Raw genomic sequence first — 23,277 nt, 5'->3', positions numbered from 1 at the left:
GGGAGGGGTCAATTAGGGAGGGAGGGTCCCCTGTATAAAGCCTTCCACTTGCCCTAGGAATGGGCAAAGTGGACAAGAGAGTCAGGAGAACATGGGTGAATCCTGAGCATAGTTCCCAGAGCCACCTGCACAAAGTGGCTAGGGAACGTGGTGGCCAGGAGACCCTGGGGCTGGGTGAGCCAGTCACTCTAGTAGGGTCCCAGAGCTAACAAGGGACAGAGCTGAAACTCAAACCCTGGGTGGTCTTATTCTCAAACTCATGCTTTTCCCAGACACTGTCCCTCACCCCAGCCCCCATGCTTCCTCCTATAACTTCTCACAGGCTCAGCCAGCATGTTCTTCAGCCAGCATGTGTAGGGGCCCTGCTTTGTGCCAGCTCTTCTGCACCTCTCCCATCCTGCCTCCTGTCCTGTCCTGTCTTTTGGACAATCTTGTCTCCTGTCAGCCTAAATGTGGTACACTCCCCACACCTCCCCACACAACACACCCTGGGCCAGGGAACAGAGCAAGGGCTTGGCCAGGGGAAAGATGCTTCCAGGAGAGTGAGAGACTTGATGGTGGGGGGGCGGGGGGTGGACAGTCTTCATGGGTAGCTCATCTGCTGTGATATTTTAGGAGTTATGTGCTATTTATAGTTGTGTTTGATTTGAGGGGTCTGATGGTAAAGCAGTATGTCTGTGGTAGAAGATCTGGGAGTCATCCTTGATGCCTTTTTCTTACCCCACTGCCCACCTCAGGCCATTGCTTCTGCTACGACTTACATGCTGAGTCCTACTAGTCTCTCCTTCACCCTGGCCCGGCCTGGTCTCTTTGTCTTTGGGCAGCTGTGATAGCCAACCTACTAGTCCCCTGTTCCCAGCCTGTTCCCCTTCAATCTAGGCTCCACTCAGAAACCCCAGGGAACTTCACAATGAAGAAAATATCATAGCAGTCCTATCTCTGTTATAACCCTTCAGCGACTTTTCATTGCAGTTGGGATGAAATCTAAAACCCGTATATTCACCCTCAGAGTCCAACCTCCCTCTGCAACCTCATTTCCCACAGTTGCCCCCATCTTTGCCCATGTCATTCCAGACACCTGGCCTGCCTGCTCTTCCTCAGAAACACTAGCTCTCCCCTACCTCTGCTCTAGGCATGACGAGTTTCTTACCATATAGGTATCAGTTCAGATGTGACCTCTACAGAAAGGCCTTCCCTGATCCCCCAGCTAGAGTAACCTTCTAGCACCAGCCTAGGTACTCTGTCTCATATTAACAGGTTTGACGATCTTAATTGTACTTATCACTGTCTGGAATTATCTTGTTTATTCATTTGCTTATCATCTATAACCTTGTTCTCATGAGAGCACCACATTGGTCTATTTTGTACCCCACCAAATCCCCAGTACCTGTAATACACCTAGCATATAGAAGTGCTCAATAAGTATTTGATGACAGAATGAAAAATAACACAGAAACATGTAAAGGAGAAATACAACATTATACAATTGTGGACATAGTAGGAGTTAGTAATGTAATGTGTGTGCGTGTGTGTGTGTGTATAGCTGGGAATCACCTGCCCTTTTAATGATAGGCTTGGGGGTGCCTGGGCCTGAACCACTGCATGCATGGGAGACATACACATGTATGTGTGGGTCATATGAATGCACATGCATGTGCGCGCACACACACATTTCCCTGTTCAGTAGCAATGTGATCTCTGCTGAGGTCTTTCCCTCTTGTACCTCAGTTGCACCTGTGGAAGGAGGCAGCCTAGAACCGGAGGCAGAGGCCCGGATGCCATGGCCTCTTGAGGTCAGTCCTTGCCAGTGGGAGGCATGTGCAGGCAGCTGGCCTGTTGTGCTGTGCTGAAGGAGGTGGGTGGTGTTACTGAAGTCCATCTCCGCGCGGGCCTGCTCCCCCATTGCCCTCTGAGATGAGGATCTCACCCAGGCAGAGGGAAGTGGTGGGAGGGGGCAGGAAATTGGCAGAAAAGCCTGGAGATATGAGCTTTGCTGCTGGGAGGTAGATTACCATTGCACTAGGGGGTCTCTTGGATGCATCTGATAATTTTTAATTTTTGTGTATGCTTGTTTTTTAAAAAAAAAATCTGTGGTACATTTGTTTTATTTCTTGAACTTTTTTCTTCCAATTCCTACAAAAAGAATTTCCATGAAATTAAAAAGGGAAAAAGCACACACATGCATCTATATTTTCACTGCCTCAAGGCAACAACTGTTTTCTCCCTACCCCTTGATCTCTCCCTGTGAGGACTATACTAGAACCTTATGGAACACATGGGAAGTACAAGTAGCCCTGGACCTCAGGCAAGTTATTTCATGTCTCTGTGCCTCAGATTCCTTACCCCCAAAATAAGGATCTAATAGTTGCTCCCTCTTTCGGTTGTGCAGATAACCAGTCGACATTTATAAAGCACTTAGAAGGGTGCCTGACACTTAGTATGTATTTGTTAATTAAGATGAGTAAATAACTAGAAAGGATAGGACACTCATAATGCCCCCTTCCTGGCACAAAGAGGCAGCTGTGGGATCTTTCCTTAGAGTCAGTAATTAGGACTTCAAGCCCTGGTCGTGTAACCAGGGGTATGTATGTGGCTTTTCTAAGCCTCAGTTCTTTCATCTGTGGAATGGTTATATAATCTGAAACCCACAATACCTTGGTGTGTCCAGGGGTAACAGATGTGAATGGGCTCAGTAAGCATGGAGCACTGCACACTGTGGCAACCCAGCCCCCACCCTCCTCTATGTCCTCAGTTTTCTTGCTCAGTGTTGTTAGGTAAACATTGCTATGCGTCACTTACCCATCTCTATGTTTATCATTTTTAATGGCTGTGTAATATTCCATTGAGCAGAGGTTTCATGATACATTTTGTCATCTCTATTGTGGGATGTTCAGGCAGCTTCCAGCATCTTGCTCTTATAAATAACCCTGTAGTGAACAGTTCTGTGCCCCGACTACTTCGCCGCTAATGGAGGAGTTCCCCAGGTAACCTCAGGGGCATTCATTGAGGCTGCTTTGCTGGGCGGCTGAGGGACAGGCGAGGAACAGTGGCTGGGAGAAGTAGGTCCCTTCAGAGGTGGTCTGATATGCTGACATAGGATCAGCTGCATGGTTAGGGGGGCAGCAAGCCACTCTATGGATGTCCTAAGCATGATGAGAAAAGCAGGGCATCTGGTGTGGTAGTGCTGAGCATGATGGGAGAACATGAAAAGCCACCATGGAAAAATGTAGAGTAGGTGCCCTAGAGATTTGGGATTAGGAGGTAGAGGAACTAGATTCTGGTTTTGTCTTTACCACACTCTTGTTGTGTGACCTTAGGCAAATTCTTTCCCTTCTCTGGATCTCAGTTTTCTTGTATACTGTGGCCAGAGGCTGGGCAAGGTTTGGTCCAAAACGATACTGTTCACTATGGTAGCCACTACCCACATGTGGCTACTTCGACTTAAAAATAAATTAATAAAATAAAATAATTAATTTACTTTTCACACTGTCTGTATTTTAATATCCAGTTGTGGCTGGTGGCCACCACACTGAGCAGCACAGGCACGGAACACTCCGTCCCCGCAGAAAGTTCTGTTGGACTAGGCCTGCTTAGAGGGGTTTCTAGAGAGCCAGTCAGCCTTACTGTGTTGCGATTTGGGATCTTCGTCATCATTTCTTTTTATGGAGCCGAGAGGAAGGTGAGCAGCCCTTAGCTCAGGAGACGAATTAAGAACCTAAAGAGGCTGAGTGACTTTTCAAAGGCCAGGACTCTGGAAGTGTCCTGAGTCTTTAAAAGCTACACCATGTTTCTCTTCCCAAAGTTTTCAGCTTGGCCTCACAGAGAAGCTGGGGAAGAGTGTGGGCCCCGTTGGGGTGGCCCCCAGCCAGGGATAGTGCCCAAGGGAGGGTGCCTTGAAGGCAGAGTAGGTGCTCTCCTGTTTCCTTGGAGGGCTGACACAGGTCTCTGCCATGCCTGAAACACCATCATCTGTTCCCTTAGGTTAAACATTATCCACCCTAGGATTCTCTTAGTAATCTAGACTAGAGATCAAAGAACATGGCTGCCTCACTCAGCTTGTCCCACTCTGGCTGCCTCGGGCCCTAGGCCTAGTTCTGGGCACTCACTGGGAGAGGAACTGTGAGAAATGAGTCCATAGCACTTGAGGATGAAGCTCTCCAACCCTTCCTCACCACCAAACTCACACACTCTGGCAAGAGCACATGGATTCCAGCTGCACTTGCCCCCAAGCCTCCCTCCTCTTCAGAGGGCAGATCTTCTGTAGATGCTTTTCTGTAGCCTGGAGGTTCTCCAGGGGGAGGGGAGGAGCCTGGAGGAAGAGACAGTGAATGGGGAAAATAAGATGCAAGGTGTGAGGAAGTGAAGACAATCTTGACTATCTATGGCCTTTCCTTTGTCATGGTGTGGCCACTGTCTGCCCTACACCCTGTGCCCAAATGTCCCTCTTTCCCCCAAATGAGTCATACTCATCTTAATTCTGTTTTCTAGGGATCCCAAGGCCATGTCCTGTTTGCCCTGAGTCTGTGGGCCACACAGCCTCCCACGGGCATTTCAGAGCTCTGGCCCTTGTCCAGCCCCTGGGCCAGCTCCCAGGCCTCCTTCTCACCCCAGCCTGGGTCAAGGGGACCCCTCAAGCTTCAGGACTCAGTGGGGCATGGTAGCAATCATGGTAGGTGGCATCCCAAGCCTACCCACTCCCTGGCTCCTAGGGATACCTGAGCCTTCTTGGTCCCTGGATCAGGAAGGATACCTTTATGAAAACTAGCTGTCAGGATCGCTTTGGTTGCAAGTAACAAAAAGCCTATCTCAATAAAATGAAATGGTCAGGTCATGTAGCAAAGTGTCCAGAGGTAGGATGGGCTTCAGGCAGGGCTTCATTTAGTGGCTCAAACAATGTGACCAGAATCTGTTCCTCTTCCTTGGTGATGACTCTACTTCTAGTGGTATTTCCACAAGATATGGTCACAAGATGTCTGCCAGCAATTTCTGGGGCAATCTGCCTCCAGGTTTAAATCTGGGGTTGGGGTGGAGACAAAATCTGCTTTTCTGATAGAACAAATACAAGTCCTGGAGTTGATCTTCTGTGCCCTATTGGCAAGATTTGGATCATATTAATCCTTTAACTGGGTGCACAGGGCTTGGAAACACAGATGGTCTGGGGATCAGGGTCCATCCTTCCCCAACTGTTTGCCCAGAAATGAGGGGAAGGTGTTTCCCAAAGGAAGGTTGTGGTCCTGCTGGCAGAAAGGAGATGCCTGCAACTGAGGGAAGCAAATAACAAATGATTATTAGACAGAGTCTGCCCATGCCCTTTTTCAAGGCCCAGGTCAGGAGTCTCCTCCAGGAAGCCTCTGATGACTGCTTTAGCCAGTAGTTATCTCCTTTAGTCCAACTTCTAGCTCCACACTTTTTACAGATGGAAAGACCAAAGCTCAGTGTGCATTTTCTCATCAGTGCTCCTTCAGTTAATGCATCAATGCTGAAGTGAGCTGCTTTCTTTGCCTTGGCTGCTAGGAAACTCATAGCTGGCTTGTGGCCCATTTCTGTTAAGTACTCAGGATGCTGTGGCATGCAGTTGCCCACCATGTCCTCTACAAGTCAGGAATTGTTTTGCTTCCCATCTGCTTCTCTCTTCCCTCCCCATCTTTTCAGAAACTAATGGAAGAGACTAGGAAATCCAGTCCTCTGATAATTAAATTTATTTAACAGGTATTCAAGTGGAGTGATGAGAAGTTTAATGCAGTGATTAGATTTTTCTTTAATTAACTAAAGTGAGACTCATGTGTCTTGGCAGCAAACCAACTTGAGAGTAGCAGGCAGAGATAGTGAAGGTGCTTGTCTGGGTGGGCGCTGAGGGGTGATACAGCCTTTTGACCTGGCAGTGCCATTCTCAGAAGTAAGCCCAGCTCTGATGCCCATTCAGGCCAGTCTCTGATTCAGCTCCCCTTTTCTGAGCCCTATGAGTGCCAGGCTTGAGCTAGACCCAGCATGGAGGTTTCAGAGAAGGGTCAGCAAGGGTGGCTTAAAGCAAGGAGCATTAAGGAAGGATTTCAGGCACTGTGACAGGAGGAGGCATTTGGGTGGCATATCTCATTGCCATGTGCCTTCACCTGCATGTCCAGCCAGAACTCAGTTTACCTCTATTGATACTGGATCAGCTGGGCTAATGGAGTTGGGCCAGTGGGGTGGATAATTGAAAAATCTGAGGAGACCCACAAACTGCTTCCCCTTGGCTTGGGAATACATCCATGCCCCAAGTGTTTCTGAAGGCCAGTTAGGGATGTAAGGATGCACTTCCCACCTTGAGCCACCTCTGCTGGGGTCATGTGGTGACTCGAGCCAAGCAAATGTGGTGATCCCAGCATAGCTGTCTGGACGGGAGCACAGGATGAGTCTTGCCAGGGTAGAGGGTAGGTATAGAACCCAAAGATAGGCCCTGACACCCCAGAGGCTGGACCTGTTGTTTTCAAAGCAATGGGTAAGCCTGGGGAGAGTCCTGGGCCTTGGGTCAGTGAGAGGGGTGGGGGAGGAGCAGAAAACTTCCTTTATGGGGCCCTGACCCAGCCCCAGACTGAGCCCTGACCCTGGGCAGACTGAAGCTTGTTCCTGGTCCCATAGTGAGCACTGACCCCAGCCCCACGCTGAGCCTAGCACTGTCAGAGATATGTCAGCAGATAAACGGGTGTCCAGGCAGGAGGGGTGAACAGCTGTGTTTTCATCTCCCTTGCCAGCTCTTCTGCCCATGAGCAGGGCCCCTGTGCCAGGCCCCACACAATGGGATGGACGGGACGCATCAGACACGGTCCTCGCCCACAGAGCTGGCGGGGGAGCTCACCAGCAAACAGACATTGACAGCCTGGTGGCCAGAGTTGAGGCCCCAGAGGCCCCGAGAGCTGAGAGACTGCAGATCTGCACTCAGAGCTCTCCTTGGGCAGCAGGTGGGCAGGAGGTGCCGGAGACAGTCCGGTAAGGAAGTTGAGAGGGGGTCTCTGCTCTCCGGGATGTGAGAGATCAGATGGATGGCACCCATGGAGGGGTGGGGGGCCTCTAAGAACTGGCTGTGACCCTCCCCTGCTCCCACCCGCCATCCTCAGCTCCTGGTGACCCAAAGGTGTGTGCCAGGTGCTGGGCTGATAACATTACCTCACAAGAGAGGTTTTTCCCCATGGCACAGAAGAGGAAATGGAGATTGGAGGGCTTTGCCTGATGCTGATCACCTGTAGCAGCCTGGTGGGGTGTGTTCCCACGTCTTGCAGCCTCCAAGCCTGCACACTGCTACGCCCACCAGTGAACTTGCCCTGCGTGGTGGCGCTCCTCTTCTTCTGACTCCTCCACCCCTACCTGGATGAATACAGCCTGGGCATTGAGGGGTAGGGGTCTTGAGTTTGGGTCAGGTCAGACTCGTATCCAGGGCTTCTAACCCTAGCTGGGATCCTTGGAGTGGCAGAGGTGAGGAGGGCCCTGACTGGGTAGGGGACTAGCCCCAGGAAGAAGGGTTCTGCTTCCTTCATCCTGCCCCTCCCCTCTTTGGATCCCACCCTTCTGGATTTCCACTCTCTTATCCCATTTCCCTCCTTCCATGGCCCAGCCCTTTCTGAATAACCAGACCTAGAGAACCACCCCACCATGGAGAAACTGAGGTCCTGAGAGGGGCAGGGACCCACTCAAGATCACAGAGCTCTTCCTGTCGTATCACTTTAAAGTAAAGAATCTGTAATCACATCATCTTGAATTTACACTTTAAACACAAGGGTTGTATTAGAGAGGCCTTGGGGGGACATGTGCATACAAATTTATACCACACTGGCAAATGCCCTCAGGGAGCCAACCCACCTCTTTGGGCACCATACCCCCAGATGTGTCATTGGGTTCCAAGAGCTCCAAACCACTGTTTCATTCAATCCTCTCAACAGTCTGGGAAGGCAAGTGAGGGAACCAAGGTCAGGAACTAGGCCACAGCACACAGATAACTGCTAAGAGGGACTGCCTGACAAGCTTAGATGGCTAGGATTGCCCCCTCCTTGCGTGCAAGCAGCTCCGCCCTCCAGGGACCTCCAGCAACCTCCTCCAAGTCCACTGCTGCTTCCTTCTTGCCTCGTGCTCCAGTCAAAACCAGTGACTCCTCCCCAACACTCCCACACTTGCCTACTCCAGGCCCTGCTGGTACAGCTCCATCTGCCCAGATCCTCCTCCTCAATCCTAGGCTAGCCCAAATGCCACTTCCTTTTTTTTTCTTCCCAATTACAGTTTACATTCAGTATTATCCTATATTAGTTTCGGGTGTACAGCATAGTGGTTAGGAAATCAGGTACTTTACAGAGTGGTCCCCTGATATTTCAAGTACCCATATGGCCCCGTACATCGTAACCACCATATTATTGACTGTGTTCCCTGTGCTGTAACCTCCATCTCCATGACTGTTTTGTAACTACCAATTTGTATTTCTTAATCCCTTCACCTTTTTCACCCAGCCCCCTAACCCCCTTCCACCCTGACAACTGTCAGTCTGTTCTGTTTCTATGAGTCTGTTTCTGTTTTGTTTATTTTGTTATTTAGGTTCCACATGTAAGTGAAATCATATGGTATCTGTCTTTCTCTGACTGGCTTATTTCACTTAGTATTAATACCCTCCAGGCCCACCATGCGGTCCCAAGAGGTAAGACTTCCTTCATTTTAATGGCTGAGTAGTTAGTATTCCATTGTGTATAGGTACCACAGCTTTTTTATCCACTCATCTATTGATGAACACTTGGGCTGCTTCCATATCTTAGGAATTGCAAATAATGCTGCAGTGAACATAGGGGCGCATATATTCTTTCAAATTAGTGTTTCAGGGTTTTTTGGATATATTCCCAGAAGTGAAATCACTGGATTATAAGGCAGTTCATTGTTAATTTTTCAAGGAACCTCCACACTGTTTTCCATAGTAGTTGCACCAGTCTGCATTCCCACCAACAGTTAAATGCCACTGCCTGCACTGAGGCCCTCACCCCGATCACAAGAAGCCAGGCTCTCCTCTCCCAAGCACCATCCTACAGCTCTTTGCCTGTCCCCTTCTTAGGCTTCTGTCTTCCCTGTATCTGACTTTGCAGCTGTTTGGAGGGCAGGGTTGTCTCCTGGCCCCTGACTTCTTAACCAGTTAACTCTAGGGTCTAACACACAGTAGGTATGCAAGAGGTCGCTGGGGTCTTCCCCTGAGGAGGCGCTGCACCTCCACAAACTCCTTTCCTCAGCAGTCCGGGGTCAGCTCAGCTGGCCCTACCCTTTCCCTAACCCCAGTTTCCTGAGATCAGCCACTTACTTTAACCCGGGCTGGGTAGAGGTGAGGGCTGGCCCTGGCCCCAGCAGAGCTCCTGTGCATGCTCCCCACCAGCCCAGGTTCTAGGTGCAGGAACAAGGCCAACCCCACCCTTGGGTCTTACAGGCATGTCTCGAAGCTTGGCAAGTACAGGTATCAGGGGAATGCAACCCTGTGTGCTGAGTGTGGCGGAGGGCCGCACGGGCACGCTGCCTGGCTTCTCATACGGTCTCTGCAGGTTCCCAGCTGTGGGACTCGGAGCAAGTCGTGTAATCTCTCTGTGCCTCAGTTCACTCATTTGTTAAATGAGCTGATAACAAACCTTCCTAGAGTTGCTATGAGGATTGAACGAGTCAATACATAGATGCACAGTGTGCTCCCTGACTGTTGGCTGTCACCATTGCTGCAGGAGGGAGTGTGAGGGCTGTGTGTGACATTCATGGAGTGTGTCTAGAAGGCAAGGGCACATGAGCAACAACTTGAGATATGAGGCACAGAAGACAGGAAAGGACATCTGGGAAGAGGGAACCACATAGACAAAGGCCCAGAGGCAGTTTGGGGGACAAACAAGGGAAGTGGGTGTGTCTAGACTTAGGGTAAGAATGAGATGAGGGGTGACCACAGGTGGTGGTGCACAGGGCTGTGTCCTGAGGGATCTTGGGTGCCATACTGAGGAGTCTAGACTTGGTCCTGGAGCCTGTAAAAGACCATCAAATGGGGTCTTTTCTTTTCCCTTTTCTTTCTCTCTCTCTCTCTCTCTCTCTCTCTCTCTCTCTCTCTCTCTCTCTCTCTCTCCCTCTCTCTCTCTCTCTCTCTCTCCCTCTCTCTCTCTCTCTCTCTCTCCAAAAAGCTGGGCCATTTTATGTTCCCACCCTGCCAGTCCAGGAAAACATCTCACTGTGGTTTTAATCCTCACTTCCCTTCTCCCCATTGAGGCTGAGCATTTTTTTTTTTCATGCAGTTACTGGCCACTTATATTTCCTCCTCTGAGTACTGACTGTTCATATTCTTTGCCCATTTTTCTTTTTTTTATTTTTTTTGCCTTTTTCTTATTGTTATAAAGGAGCTTTTAGTATATTAGGAATTTAAAAATGTCTGTCTGTTACGTGTGTTGGCAATATTTTCCTTAGTCTGCCGTTTGCCTTTTTAACTAAGTTTGGCCCTATAGAAGTTTTAGATCTTCAGTTAGTGAAATCCATCAGACTTCTCCTCAGGGCTTCCGAATTTCACATCTTGATCTGCCAGGCTTCCTGGAAGGATTTTAGGCAGAACAGGGATGAGGCCAGGTTTGTGACTGGAAAAAGTCATCTGTGTGCCACTGTGCTGAAGGTGGGGGAGAGGGGCCTACAAGCTGGAGGCAACTGAGAACTTTGTGCTGGGGTGGATGGGTTGGGGGAGAATTTGGGAGAACGTGAGTTTGAGAACTATTCAGGAATTGGCTGTCCATGTGATGACATACAAGGGTGAGAGAGGGTGAGAGAAAGGACTGTGGAGTGATGCTTGAATGTTTGGCTGGGTGCCAGGGTAGCTGATGCTACCACCAGCAGCCTGAGTTGGGGACAGAATTAGTGAGGAAAATGCATGGAGTTGCATGTGAGTGCTCACCTTGGCAGATGCACATGGGTACATGCATGTGCACATGTACATGCTTAGAAGTCCTAGAGATTTGCATGTCTGTGTTGTAGCTCCGTGGTGGGTGGGGGTCTACTTTTTGTGGAGTTTCTGTTCTCTACCAAGTACTGTACCAGGCAGGACACATGCATGGGCCCACACCACACACACGCCCTGTAATCTCTCCTACCACAGGTAAGGACCCAGGCTAAGAGAGGTGAAGTAACTCGCTCAAGGTCACAGAAATAGCAAGGGACAGAAAGGGGCTGTTTTTGTTTTCGTTTCTGTTTTTTGCCAGCTTGGCTGTGACCGCCCACAGACAGAGTTTCTGCCATTGTCATTGATGAGCCTTTCGTTCATTTCTAGCCTGAGCAATGCAGTTTCATCAGGGATTCTCAGGGTGAGTGCTGAAGCCAGACGGCCTGGGTTTGAAATGCAGCCCATTCCTTACAAGGCAAGTTATCCACCCCGGTGCCTCGGTTTTTTGATCCTGAAAATGTAGACAATAGCAGTGCTCACCTCCTAGGGAACTGGTGGGGATTCAGTATGTTAGTGCATGTGAAATGCTTATCTAGTGAGGGACAAGTGTCTGATGATTGTGATGATGATGACGGTGGTGCTGACACTCACCCTCACCTCTTTCTGCGCCTCTTTCCTTTCCTGTCCCCCTCCGCTCGTCCTCCACCTGTCACCTCCTATGCAAGCTCTGCCTCAGTTCCCCACAGGAACTTCTTTCAGCATTTGCCTTTGAATCGATGTCCTCTGTTTTCAGCCCCCAAACCCATGGCAGACGGTGAATTGAAACCCAACCAATCAGCAGAAACATTTCAGGGGGAATGATCCACATTGCACACCAGCACTTTAGTCAGGTGTTTTCCACGTGCTGGTGTGTTCCACGTGCCGGCGTGTTCATCCCGACATTGCTCAGGCCTCTGCGAACCAGAGCATAATGTCCAAGTCTAAGACCCTCTCCTCCGTGAGTGTGGATGCTCCAGGGATCCAGGCTGACTCCAGCCCGGCTAACTCTCCACTTGAGCCATAAACCAGCACTAGACCCCTAACCCCAGGATGGGTAATTCTCAGCATCACTGGCTGGAAACTTGCCCGTAGAAAACAAAAGCGTAGAAGTCCAGCAAATCTTGGCTGCAATTCTTTCCCATGAGCATATTTAAGCAAATCCTGTGGCCATAAGGGTGGGTACAAAGTGTCCAAACTGGGTTAAAGCTTCAGGTATGCACCCAATTTAAATTTTTTCTTATGAAAAAACCAAAACCAACAAACAAACAACAACAACAACAACAATCCCAACTCATGGAAATCACCAAACTCAACATATGGATTTCTCATCATTAAAATTAACTCCCAAGTAAATAAAGTTTCTCTGTAGTGTTTTGTTTACAGTTGCACTGTATCAGTCTACCCTTTTATTTTATTTTTATTTTTATATTTTTAAAGATTTTATTTATTTATTTTTAGAGAGAGAGAAAGGGAGAGAAACATCAATATGTGGTTGCCTCTCATGCGCCCCCAACTGGGGACCTGACCTGCAACCCAGGCATGTGCCCTGGCTGGGAATCAAACCTGTGACCCTTTGGTTTGCAGGCCAGTGCTCAAATCCACTGAGCCACACCAGCCAGGCCAGTCATACCCTTTTATTCTTAACCAAAAGGATAGCAGAATTTACTTCAGTCCTTCCCAGGGAAACCCACCCCAAAGCCTCTGAGAGAGGATCAGTGTGACTGCCCTTTTGGAAGCCCAGGTTCCCGGGTCCCCGAGTCCCATCAGGTGTGTGTCTGTCTTAGGGGCTTCTTTAATTCAAACAGCTCCCACCCCTGCCTCCAACCCAGGTCCCCTCCCCCAGCTCACACAATGCTCCTGCAGGGCGCCACGCAGTGCTACAGTTTCCTGCTACACTGGGCAAAGTTCAAAAACGTAGAAATCTTGACACCAGCATCCATGCTCATATACAAAGGAGCTTCTTTCTAATGGCCTCAAAGAAGTTGCACTGTACTCATGTTATGTTTAGGGGCAGGGGTGTATTCCAGGGCAGCCAAATTTTACTTCTTGGAGAGACGGAGCAGATGCAGGGCATTTATAGATGAGAGAAGCTTTCCCCTTGGGGTGCCTGCCTGCCAGCACCCGTTCCTGTCTTGAGGGGCTGTTTCTTCTCCCTGTCTCTTGGGTTATCCCACACCTGGGTTATCCCACAGGAGCACACAACATTCAAGGCGATAATTGCCAAAGAAAAGTGCCAATAAGTTCACAGCAGAAACCCATCATTCAGCTTGCAGCGTGTGGTCCTTTGCGGCTCCAAGCCCTGTCAGTTTTCTTCCTCTGCATCTGTCTACTCAGGTCAGATGATTTGGGGGCCCCAGGGCCTTTCTGAGAGCTGGTTCCAGATCTGCTTCAGGGATAAAGCTCTGAAGACGCCCCAGCATTTGTTCTACAGTCAAGTTCAAGCCCTTGAATGTAGGCCAAGGCCCCAACTGACATGGAGATATTCCCACCTGCTGCAGCTAACACCTCTCTTCTCCGGGTGGGATTGTCTTGCTGGTGGATCCTGCTGCAAGGCCTGGAACCTTCCCATTTCTTGTGAATAGTGAATTCTTCAACTTGCATATTGAAATTATTCCACCCCCTCTTGAAGTCCTAGTTATTTAGGGGCTCCTAAGTGGAGCTCAGTTCTCATACCCTGAAAGTTATCTGAGCACATCCTCAGACCAGACAGCAAGGGCATGTGCTCCCAAGTGGCAGGCTGGGGTGAAGTAGGGCAGCAAGGTTGTGCTGCACTGACGCCTCTGAAACCTCAGTGATTTAATGCAACAAAGGTTCCCTTCTTCTTTCCTCTTTTAGCATATAACTCACATTACATGTTCAGTGTAGGAAGTGGAGAGTGTGGTAGGCTGTGATCCATACAGTCACAGAGGAGATTGACAGAAGCATCATCATCCTGTAACTGCTCCATCTGAAACATGTGGCCTCCTTCATTCACTGTTGCAAAGAAGAGAAAATGGTAGAGTCACACACTGGCTCTTAAATGCTTGGCCAAGCAACGCACACATCACTTTTATTCGCAGCCCACATTGGCCATATGGCCTCCACTAACTATAAAGGGGCTGAGGAAATGTGGGGGACAGTATGCTGGGTGGGGAGGGTGTGGAGGATATGTGTCCAGACATTCAATGAGCAATAAAATTCTCTACAGGGGGTGAAACTCAGCAAAGGTTCAGAAGAGCCAAGGCCATGACTTCCTGTTCATTCTCTGCACCTGGTGGGAAAAGCTCTGAGAAACAGTCCCTGTGGACAAGCAAGGCCCATGGAAGGCCCAGACCCTACACCCACCAGGCTCCAGGTTTGACTAAACTTCTCCTCTCTCATCCCATTCAGCACTTTAAATTTCAACACCATCCCATAAATCGAATTTCTCAAGAGGGGAAAGAAGCAGGATTGAGAGTGAGGATGCATTCAGCTTTTGAGGGAGAAAATCTAAGAAGAGACATTCAGAAGTCATTGCATCTTATTCCATTCAGGCTGCTGCAGCAAAATCCCATAGACTGGGTAGCTTAGAAACAACAGAAGTTTATTTCTCACAATTCTGGAGGCTGGGAGTCCAAGATCAAGATTCCGGAAGATTTAGTGTCTAGTGAGGGCCTACTTCCTGATTTGTAGTTGGCTGACTGTCTTTTCATGGCACCCTCAGATGGAGAAAGGAGTGAGCAGTCTTTCTGGGGTCTCTTTTATAAGATCACTAATCTCATTCATGAGGGCTCCACCCTCATGACCAAATCACCTCCCAAAAGCCCTGCCTCCAAATACACTGGTGATTAGATTTCAACAAATGAATTGGGAGTGGTGGTTGTGGACACAGACTTTCAGTCTGTGGCATGCTGAATATGACAGCCTCAAGCCCAGGACAGCACCCTTGCTGGGATAGAAAGAGCTGTAAATTGTTGGCTTCCATGTTTTTATTCCTCAGCAAATGTGGCTGCTGTGGGGCATGTAATGTGCTGATTGCAATTGCAGAGTCTGACTCCAGAACCCCCGGGACTGAACCTTGGCTTGGCTTCTTATTAGTTATGTGACCTTGAGCTAGTTACTTCTTTCTGCCTTGGTTTTTTCCTTTAAAATGGGGATATTGATAGCATTTGTCTCTTAGGATAGTTGTGAAGATTGAGATAATATTCGTAAAGCACTCAGAACAATGCCGGGAACATGATAAGGGTTCTATGAATGTTAGCTGTCACCACTATCACTGTTGTCATCATCATCATCACCATCCACATGTTGTTCTAGGTGCTGGGGAGTAAATGTCAAGGTCCCTGCTTTCACATATGATGAGGAAAATGGAAAATAAACAGATAAATAATTCACTTAAGAAGACAATTTCCAATAGTCATGGTACTAAAACAATAAATGAGGCACATGAAAAATCATTAATCATCATTAGTCAGTAGGGAAGTGCAAGTTAATGCCACAGTGAGATACCACTGCATAGCTAGTGCAAGACACTGACTTTTACAGAACAGCAGCATGCGGTGCTGGTGAGGGTGCAGTGCAGACGGAACTCTCATCTGCCACTGGTGGAAATGCAAAACGGTAGAGCCACTTTGGAAAGCAGTCTGGCAGTTTCTTATAAAGTTAAAAATATGCTTATCCTGTAACCTAGCAATCCTACTTAGGTACCCAAGAGAAATAATACATTATGTTCACACAAAAACCTGTATGTGAATATTTATGGTGGCTTTATTCATAACTGCCAAAAGCTGGAAACAACCCAAATGTCCTTCAGCTGCTGAATGGATAAACAATTGAAGACCACTCAGCAATAAAAAAGAATGAAATTCTGATACAAGAAACAACACAAGTAAATCTCAAATGCATAATATGCTAAGTGAACAAAGCCAGACAAAAAGCTATGTATACACATAGATTATTCAATTTATATCACATTCTGGAAAAGGCAAAGCTATAGGGAAGAAAACAGATCAGTTGTTAGGGGCTGGGGGTGGGGAGAGTTCACTACAATGGACAGCACATGGAGATTTTTTAGGGTGATAGAATTGTTCTGTATCTTGATCATGGTAGTGGTTACACAGCTGTATACAGCTGTCAAAACTCATAGAACTGTGCACTAAAAAGGGTCAGTTTTACTGTAGGTAAATTATACCTCAATTAACCTGACTGGGGGAAAAAACTCACTGTGGGATTGTTGAGCCAGGGAAAACCAAATGATGAATCAGTCAGTCAGAGTGTGTGACATGGATAAGGATGGGCTTTCGCACAGAGCAGTCAGGGAAGGCTTTCTGAGGAGGTGCCTTGATCTGAACATGGACAAGGAGAAGCGCCAGGCCTATGAGGATCCAGAGGTTGGTATGTCAGGCAGAGAGCAACAAGGTGGCCCATGTGGCTAGAGCTGGGTAGGGGAGGAAGAGAGGGTAGAAGACAGGTCAGGGGCTTCGACTCTTCTCTGAAGGAAACACTGAAACATTGATGTGGGTGAAATGCCCCAGTGAGGAGCGGAGAGGGGAGGACAGGAAACACTTGTGACCATGTGTAGGAGTGATGGAGGGATGCGATGACCAAGGAGAGGGTGGGTCAGGGAGCCCCAGCAAGCCGGGGCGGGAGGACTGGCACAGGCAGGTGGGGTCCTTTGGGACCTTGCTGAGAGTTTTGCGGGTGGTGGTGGGGAAGAAGTCAGACATGCTGGGTTGAGGACACGTAAGTGAAGCTTATAGGAGACAGACGTGATGGGAAGCAGTGGGAATCTCAGAAAGAACGGGGTGGAGCTGCTCATTTGTGTGTGTGTATGTGTGTATATGTTTGTGTCATGTATATGTATGTGTACATGTGCCTGTCCAGAAAGTATCCAACCATGTACTATGAAAAAAAGATTTTATTGAAGAAGATACAAGTAACATTGTACATAGGACGATGATGCCTCAGTCCCCTTCAAAGTAGGCACTTTGGGACCTCACACAGTTCTCCCAGTTGCCATCAGCTGCCCCGTCATATTTTCCTGAATCTCATCAATGATCTGAAATCTCTTCAAAGTGATTTTAGTTTTGGGAAAAGCCAGAAGTCACAGGGTGCCAAATCTGGGCTGTAGAGGGGATGAGTCACCTGGGTGATTTGATGTTTCACAAAAAAACTCTGCATGAGACATGATGCACAAGAGGATGCGTTGTCGTGATGAAGCTGCCCGTCACCAGCTGCCCATCGCTGCAGCCTTCTGAATCATCCCAATAGTTTCCACAGAGGAATGTTTAAGCTTAACACAAAATCTGATGCTCTACTTGCTCAGTCATTTTGAATGCAATGGCCACACAGTACACATGCTCACTCAGTGGCGTCTACTGCCCCCACTGACTAGTACAGTGAAGTCATCATTGTTCGTGCATGCACATTTTAGCCCACGTTCCTTGGCTGCCAGGTTACACTGGCATGTTGTGCAAATGGTTCTCATATTAACAATGGCTGGACTTTTTCTGAACAGACTTTGTGTATGTATATGTGTGTGCATGCATGCGTACATGTGTATGCATGCATACCTGTGTGTACACGTTGTGAACAAACTTGCAGAGTGGGCTTGACCTATGGGGTCAAGTACAAGATGGTGACAAGTGGGGGCTTGGACAGGACCTTGAATATCAGGCCAGAGAGGCCACTTAAGGGGGCTGGGGCATGGCAGGGGTGCTGGCATCATGAGGCCTGTCCCCATGGTGAGAGGCAGCGTGGGGCCTCACTGGGCTGGGGGACCAGGATCTGTCTTGGGGAACCCGTGCTGAGTTGAGCCCACCCAGGGTAGCAGAAGCCCCATCTTTGCCCACACTAATCTTCTTTCTCTCCCCCTACAGTGCATGCTGGGACCACTGCAAACAGGCTGCTGCTCCCTGGGCCCCCAGAGGCCTGTCTGTTTGCCTCCTGGCACCGTCTGACTCAGGTATGGGGAGAGCAAGGAGGGCTCACTGGTCTCATGCCTCTGCGCAGGGTGAGAGGGCCCTGTGAGTTCTGGAAAATATGATGGGGCAGCTGATGGCAATTGGGAGAACTGTGTGAGGTCCCAAGGATGGAAGCCCTTACTGGGGGCAGTTGTGAGAGGAGCACAGCAGGGTCTCTTGGAGAGGCGTTCCCAGCAGGGAAGGTGGGCCACCCCAGCAGCTATGCACCCTCACCAGGTCACCTGCTGGGGCACTGAGAGACTGACCCTAGCACACAGAATTCCACCAGCCCCTGTTTGCTCTCACACACTTACTGTCTGTGGTTTGTTTAGGACTTTCAGGCACACACCTGTTAAGTACTTCAGCTCAGAGGTTTTGCATTTGTGGGGCTCCCCTTGTGGTTGCTCTGGCTTTTTGCTGCCAGAGTCACTGTACTCATCTTGTGTGCATGCTTCCATGAGTGATGGCTCTGATTCTGGAAGGTTCTGCTCTCTGCAGGACTCCCCAGGGCAGAGGTGCTCCTCTCAACACCAGGCAAGGCCAAGCTCACCTTTCGACTTGGTGTTTTTCTGCAGCTCCTGGACACCTCGATGACACTTTCTGCTTAGGGCCAAGTGTCCCAAGGGCTGGGACGGGTTGTAGACTAGATTTGCCAGAAAAAAACAAAACAAAACCCAGAATGTCCAGTTAAATTAGAACTTCAGAGAGATAACAAATCTTTTTTTTTTTTTTTTTTTTTTTAGTACCAGTATATCGCAAATACTGCATGGGGCATACAATTTTATTTGCTAAATCACAGCCCTAGTAGGGGCTAGTGCTCCAGTTCTCCCCCTCCTCTGGCCAGTCCTCCCTGCTGGACCCACCTTGGCCCCCTCAGATTGGTGGCCTCCAATGCCTGTGACAGGTGTCCTAGAGCCAAGGGTGGCCAAGCTGCTCAGGCCAAAATGAGGGGCCATTGCCAGGCCTCTCAGGTCCCACGAGCCATTCCCACTGGAGGCTGGGGCAGCAGCCATGGCTGTTGAGAGTGGTCACAGGGCCCTGTCTTCCCCTCTCTGGCTCTCTCAGCAGAGTTCAGGCTTAGGAGGTCATGGGTCAGGGTTGGCTGGGCTTTTGTGCCTGTGAACAGAGCTGTGAGGCAGGCCTGAAGCTGTGAAAGGACTCAGGACTAGGAAATTGTTTCATGAGCTTGGAACCCAGAGTGCTTGGGGGTGCAGAGGTAGAGATGGAAGTAACAGGAATGAGGGAAGGTCAGATTATGGAGGGCTTGGGCAGTATTTTATTTGTAAAGGTGAGTTATTTTTCTGACTATTAAGGTAATATTTTTTTTATATGTTATCTATCTACCTGACAATCCAGAAATATTTCAAGCATGTAATTCAAACTCTTCCCATAATTTCTTCCTTCTCAGGACTAAATACTTCTAGACTTTTTTCTGTGCGTTTATAAACATATTTTAAAAGAAAAAACATGGGCTCATGCTAGTTATACTGCTCTGTCACTTTATTTTTTAACTCTCAAATATTGTGTAGCTCATTCCAGAGTTCTTCGCTCTTGTTTTACGCCCATTGATGAGATGATATTTAAATTATGCATCAATTATTAAACCTAATTGTGGCTGTTTAGGTGTTCTCCAGTGTTTGGCTATTTATACAACTCAGACAGGGAATCTCCTAGTTCGTACATCTGTGTGCACTTGTGTTCTGGGTCCTTCAGGAGTGTTTCTGGTAGTGGACTGCCTGGGTCAGAGGGCACTCACATTTCAAGATTTAATCTATGTGGCTAGATCAGCCTCCAGCAGTCTGTGCTGACTTGCCATGCACACAAGAGGCCATGGGCATTGTCAGTCACTTAAACTCCGGACAATCTGATAGGGGAAATGCATTTCGTTTTCCATTTCTCTGACCACTAATGAGGTTGAGTATATTCGTGTGTGCTCGTTGACCACTTCATTTGTGAATTGCCAGTTCATGCCATGTACTCAGCTTATTTTTGTGTTCATCTTTCCATTCATTCGGTAAGCGTTTATTGAGTACCTACTATATGGTGGGCACTATTTTGCTTAGGGACCTAACAATGAACAAAACTGACAAATACCTGCTCCGTGGAAGTTGTGCTGTAGTGTAAGACAAACAGCCAGGAAAGAGATCAGTGAAATATAGTGTGTGTATGAGTGTTAAATACTAAGAAGGAAAAAAATAACACAGGGGAGGGATTGGAAGTGTTGGGCTGCTTGGATATGGTAGTCTGCAAGGCCTTCCCGGGAGGTAGCATTGAAATAAAGACCTGTAGGAAGTGAGTGAATAAGTCATGGAGATGTCCAGGACCCTGAGTCAGGAGCAGGCCTGGTCTACTTAGGGCTCAGTGAGAAGGCCAGTGTGGCTAGAACAGGGTGACCGAGGAGAGAATGGGAGGTATGGCCAGGTACGGATCAAGAGTCAGGTATGCAGGGCCTGTGGGTCACTCTAAGGACCTTAGGATGAAGGAGGGTGCCATGGAAGGTTCTGATTAGTGACATGACATGATCTGAATTTCATTTTTACCAGATCATTCTGGCTGCTGTGAAGGAGGCCAGAGTGGAAGAAGGGAGATCAGTCAGTAGGTTGTGGCAATGATCCAGGAATAGGATGGTGGGGGCTTGGACTAGGGGGCCTTAATGGAGGTGAGGAGATGTAGAGCCAGTAAGATTAGCTGACAGATTGGATGAGGTGGCGTGTGTGAGAGAGAGGGAGCTAAAGATCACTCTGTTAGTCATCTTGGGCTGCCACAGCCAAATACCATAGGCTGGTTGGCTTAAACAACATACTTTTATTTCTCATACTTCTAGAGACTGGGAAATCCAAGATCAAGGTGCTGGCAGACTCAGTTCTTGGTGAAGACCCTCTGCTTTGCTTGCTTGTGCTCACAAGATCTCTTCTCTGTGTGCAGAATGGAAAGAGAGCTCTGGTATCCTTCCTTCTTTAAGGGAACTCATCCCGTCGGAGGGCCCCACCCTTAGGATCTCATCTAGCCCTAATTACCTCCCAAAATGCCCCACCTAAATACCATCACATTATGGTGAGGACTTGAACATATGAAATTTGGGGGCACAAACATTGAGTCTATAACAATGATTCCAATGATTTTGGCCCAAGTAGCTAGAAGGGTGGAGCTGCCAACAACAGAGACAGAGCAGAGACTAGGGAGCAGTGGGTCTGGAGTGGGGGAGCGCCACTGTGGACAAGACTGGCTACATAATGTGCGGGACCTGGCGCAAAATGAAAATGGGTGGCCCTTTGTTTAAAAAAATATTAAGAATTTCCAAGTGGTGACAGTAGGGCATTAGACCAAGCTTGAGGTTCTCCTGACTGTGGGGCCCTGTGTGACGGCCCAGGTGGCACACTGGTGAGCATGCCCTGGTTGTGGACTATAAAAGTTGAGCTACCAGTAGACATCCATGTGCAAATGTAGAGTTGACAGTTGGATAAATGAGGCTGGAGTTTAGGGGATAAGTTTGGCTATAGATAGAAATTTGGGGTCATCAGTATAAAGATAGTATTTAAAACTGTGAGATTGGATGAGCATCAAGGTAGTGAGAACAGATAGAAAAGAAAGACTAAAGACCCAGTCTGGGGCTTCCTTCATCTCGAAGTTGGGGAGCTGAGGAGGAACCGAAATTGTGACTTGAGAAGGAGCAACCAGTGAGGTGGAGGAGAACCAGGCAAGTGTGGGGTCCTGGAAGTCAAAGGCAAGATGTGTTTCAAGCGTGAGGTCAAGTAAGATGTAGACTGAGCATTGATCTTGCCTTAGCCCTGGGGAGGTCACAGGTGATCTTGGTTTTAGTGAGTGGGTGTGTGTGTGTGTGTGTGTGTGTGTGTGTGAAATGCATATTATTGACTTGCAAGGGCAAACTGATTTATAAGAGGGAAAGGTATTTAACCCTTTATCTGTCATATATTGCAATTTTTCTTTTTCACAGCCTTATGGGTCTTTTTATCATTTAAGTTTATGATGTTTTCTTTTACCCCTTAAAAGTTTAAAATTGTCCAGTGGTCAAGTCTGTCACTCTTTTCCACTGCAAACTTTTGAAAATATTGTCTTACATTATTTTCTAGTTGTTTATGATATTTAAAAAATCTTTAAATCTCTCTTCAGCCATAATGTTTTTATGTGTATGGTTTGAGGAAGGGGTCTAAATGTTGTTTCCCAAATGACTGGCTGTTTTGACGCTGTTTATTGAGTAAGCTATTCTTTGCCTGCTGCTCAGACTCTCCATTCCATCGTCTGCTCAGTGTCCCCATAGTCTTCTCTCTGTCTAGGCCTTGGCACATGATTCCATTGATCTTTGCCTGGGAAGAGATTTAGGAAGTAGAGAGAATAGACACACTCAGTTATTGACTGGGTGTAGAGTGTGAGGAGGCGGGAGGTGGGGAACAGTCACCTTCAATGAGGGACAGGCAAAGGGAGGTTAGGGACCTTGGGAGCTCTTGAGTACTGAGGGCCTTGTCCCAATTCTGCAAGGTTGTATCCTATATAACCATTTGCAGACAAGGAAACTGAGGTTCAGAGAGGTTTTGTTACATGTCTAATGGTATCAACTCTTAGGAGGTGGAGCTGAGGCTGAAAGACAGCTCTCTGGGCTCTAGCACCTTCTTTCTGTGGAAGGGAGGTTCCAGGAAGGCCAGAAGGACTCTAGGCACCAAGTGCCCCTGAACCCCACTCTGCCATTTGGCTGAGTCTTAAAGACTTTCCCATTTCCATGAGCAACCTGTTAAAACCCAAATGCTGCTGATGGTGAATCATACTCAAGGTTTACAGCTAACTTCTTAATTATCAGTTACCTCTGTAGGGATTAGCCGACAGCCAGCAGAAGACCTGCATGGCATGTATCTGCCTTGGGAAAGGCCAGGAGGGTGGGTGGGTGGGAGGGGAGGGGACAGGTTTCCAGTAATTCACAGCTGTTTTTCAGGACACTTGAGAAAGAGGGAGGTGGAGCTGGATCGCTGTGGGCGGCAGAGGGGATGAGGAGGGAGCAAGCTGGGAGAAAGGGGAGTGGCAGCTTCTCTGTGGAAACCTATGGTTGGGCTCATAGACACTGCTGTGTCCTGATACCAGAGGAGGCTTCTCACATTCTCAGTCTTGGTCTTGAGAAAATCAGAAATCAGCTACTCATGGGCCACCCTGGAGTCACGCAGTGCTATGACCTGTCTCTGTCACCCACAGACTGAATCTGTTACCAGCTCTGAGGAGTGATAGGAGGAGAGGCTGAGGTCTCTGAAACCTCCTCTAGTTCTTAGAGGGCTGGTAGACCCTGCCAGGACTGGGCTCAGCATGTGGGCAGGGTCGAGGCTCAGTGTGTGACCATGCTCAAGGTTCAATGCATGAATAGGATCAGAGGTCATCCAGGTGAGTGGCCAAACTTCTTTGGCTGAAGGAAGATAGAGCAAAAGGCCC

The 23,277-nt window shown here is 48.3% G+C and overlaps 1 protein-coding gene across 11 annotated transcripts in view; it reads left to right on the top strand.

Moving 5' to 3' along the window:
* LINGO1 (leucine rich repeat and Ig domain containing 1) overlaps positions 1 to 23,277 on the top strand; it is a 245,622-nt gene that overhangs the window by 125,735 nt on the left and 96,610 nt on the right. For 6 of the 11 annotated variants that reach the window (XM_090269961.1, XM_090269956.1, XM_090269957.1 and 3 more), the window contains 3 exons: positions 11,276 to 11,363; positions 14,115 to 14,261; positions 17,764 to 17,849. In XM_090269961.1, the coding sequence (XP_090126087.1) occupies positions 14,153 to 14,261; positions 17,764 to 17,849 (195 nt within the window). In that variant the 5' untranslated portion in view covers positions 11,276 to 11,363; positions 14,115 to 14,152. Of the gene's footprint in view, positions 1 to 11,275; positions 11,364 to 14,114; positions 14,262 to 17,763; positions 17,850 to 20,671; positions 21,687 to 23,277 lie in introns of those variants that run through there. The other 5 variants (XR_016509751.1, XM_090269966.1, XM_090269963.1 and 2 more) reach the window with 3 other exon arrangements.

Source organism: Furipterus horrens, unplaced genomic scaffold, assembly GCF_987537825.1.
Source record: "Furipterus horrens unplaced genomic scaffold, mFurHor1.1.pri manual_scaffold_3, whole genome shotgun sequence".
Classification (NCBI taxonomy): Eukaryota; Metazoa; Chordata; class Mammalia; order Chiroptera; family Furipteridae; genus Furipterus; species Furipterus horrens.
Note: the sequence above shows the minus strand (reverse complement) of the source record. Positions and strands in the feature narration are given on the sequence as shown.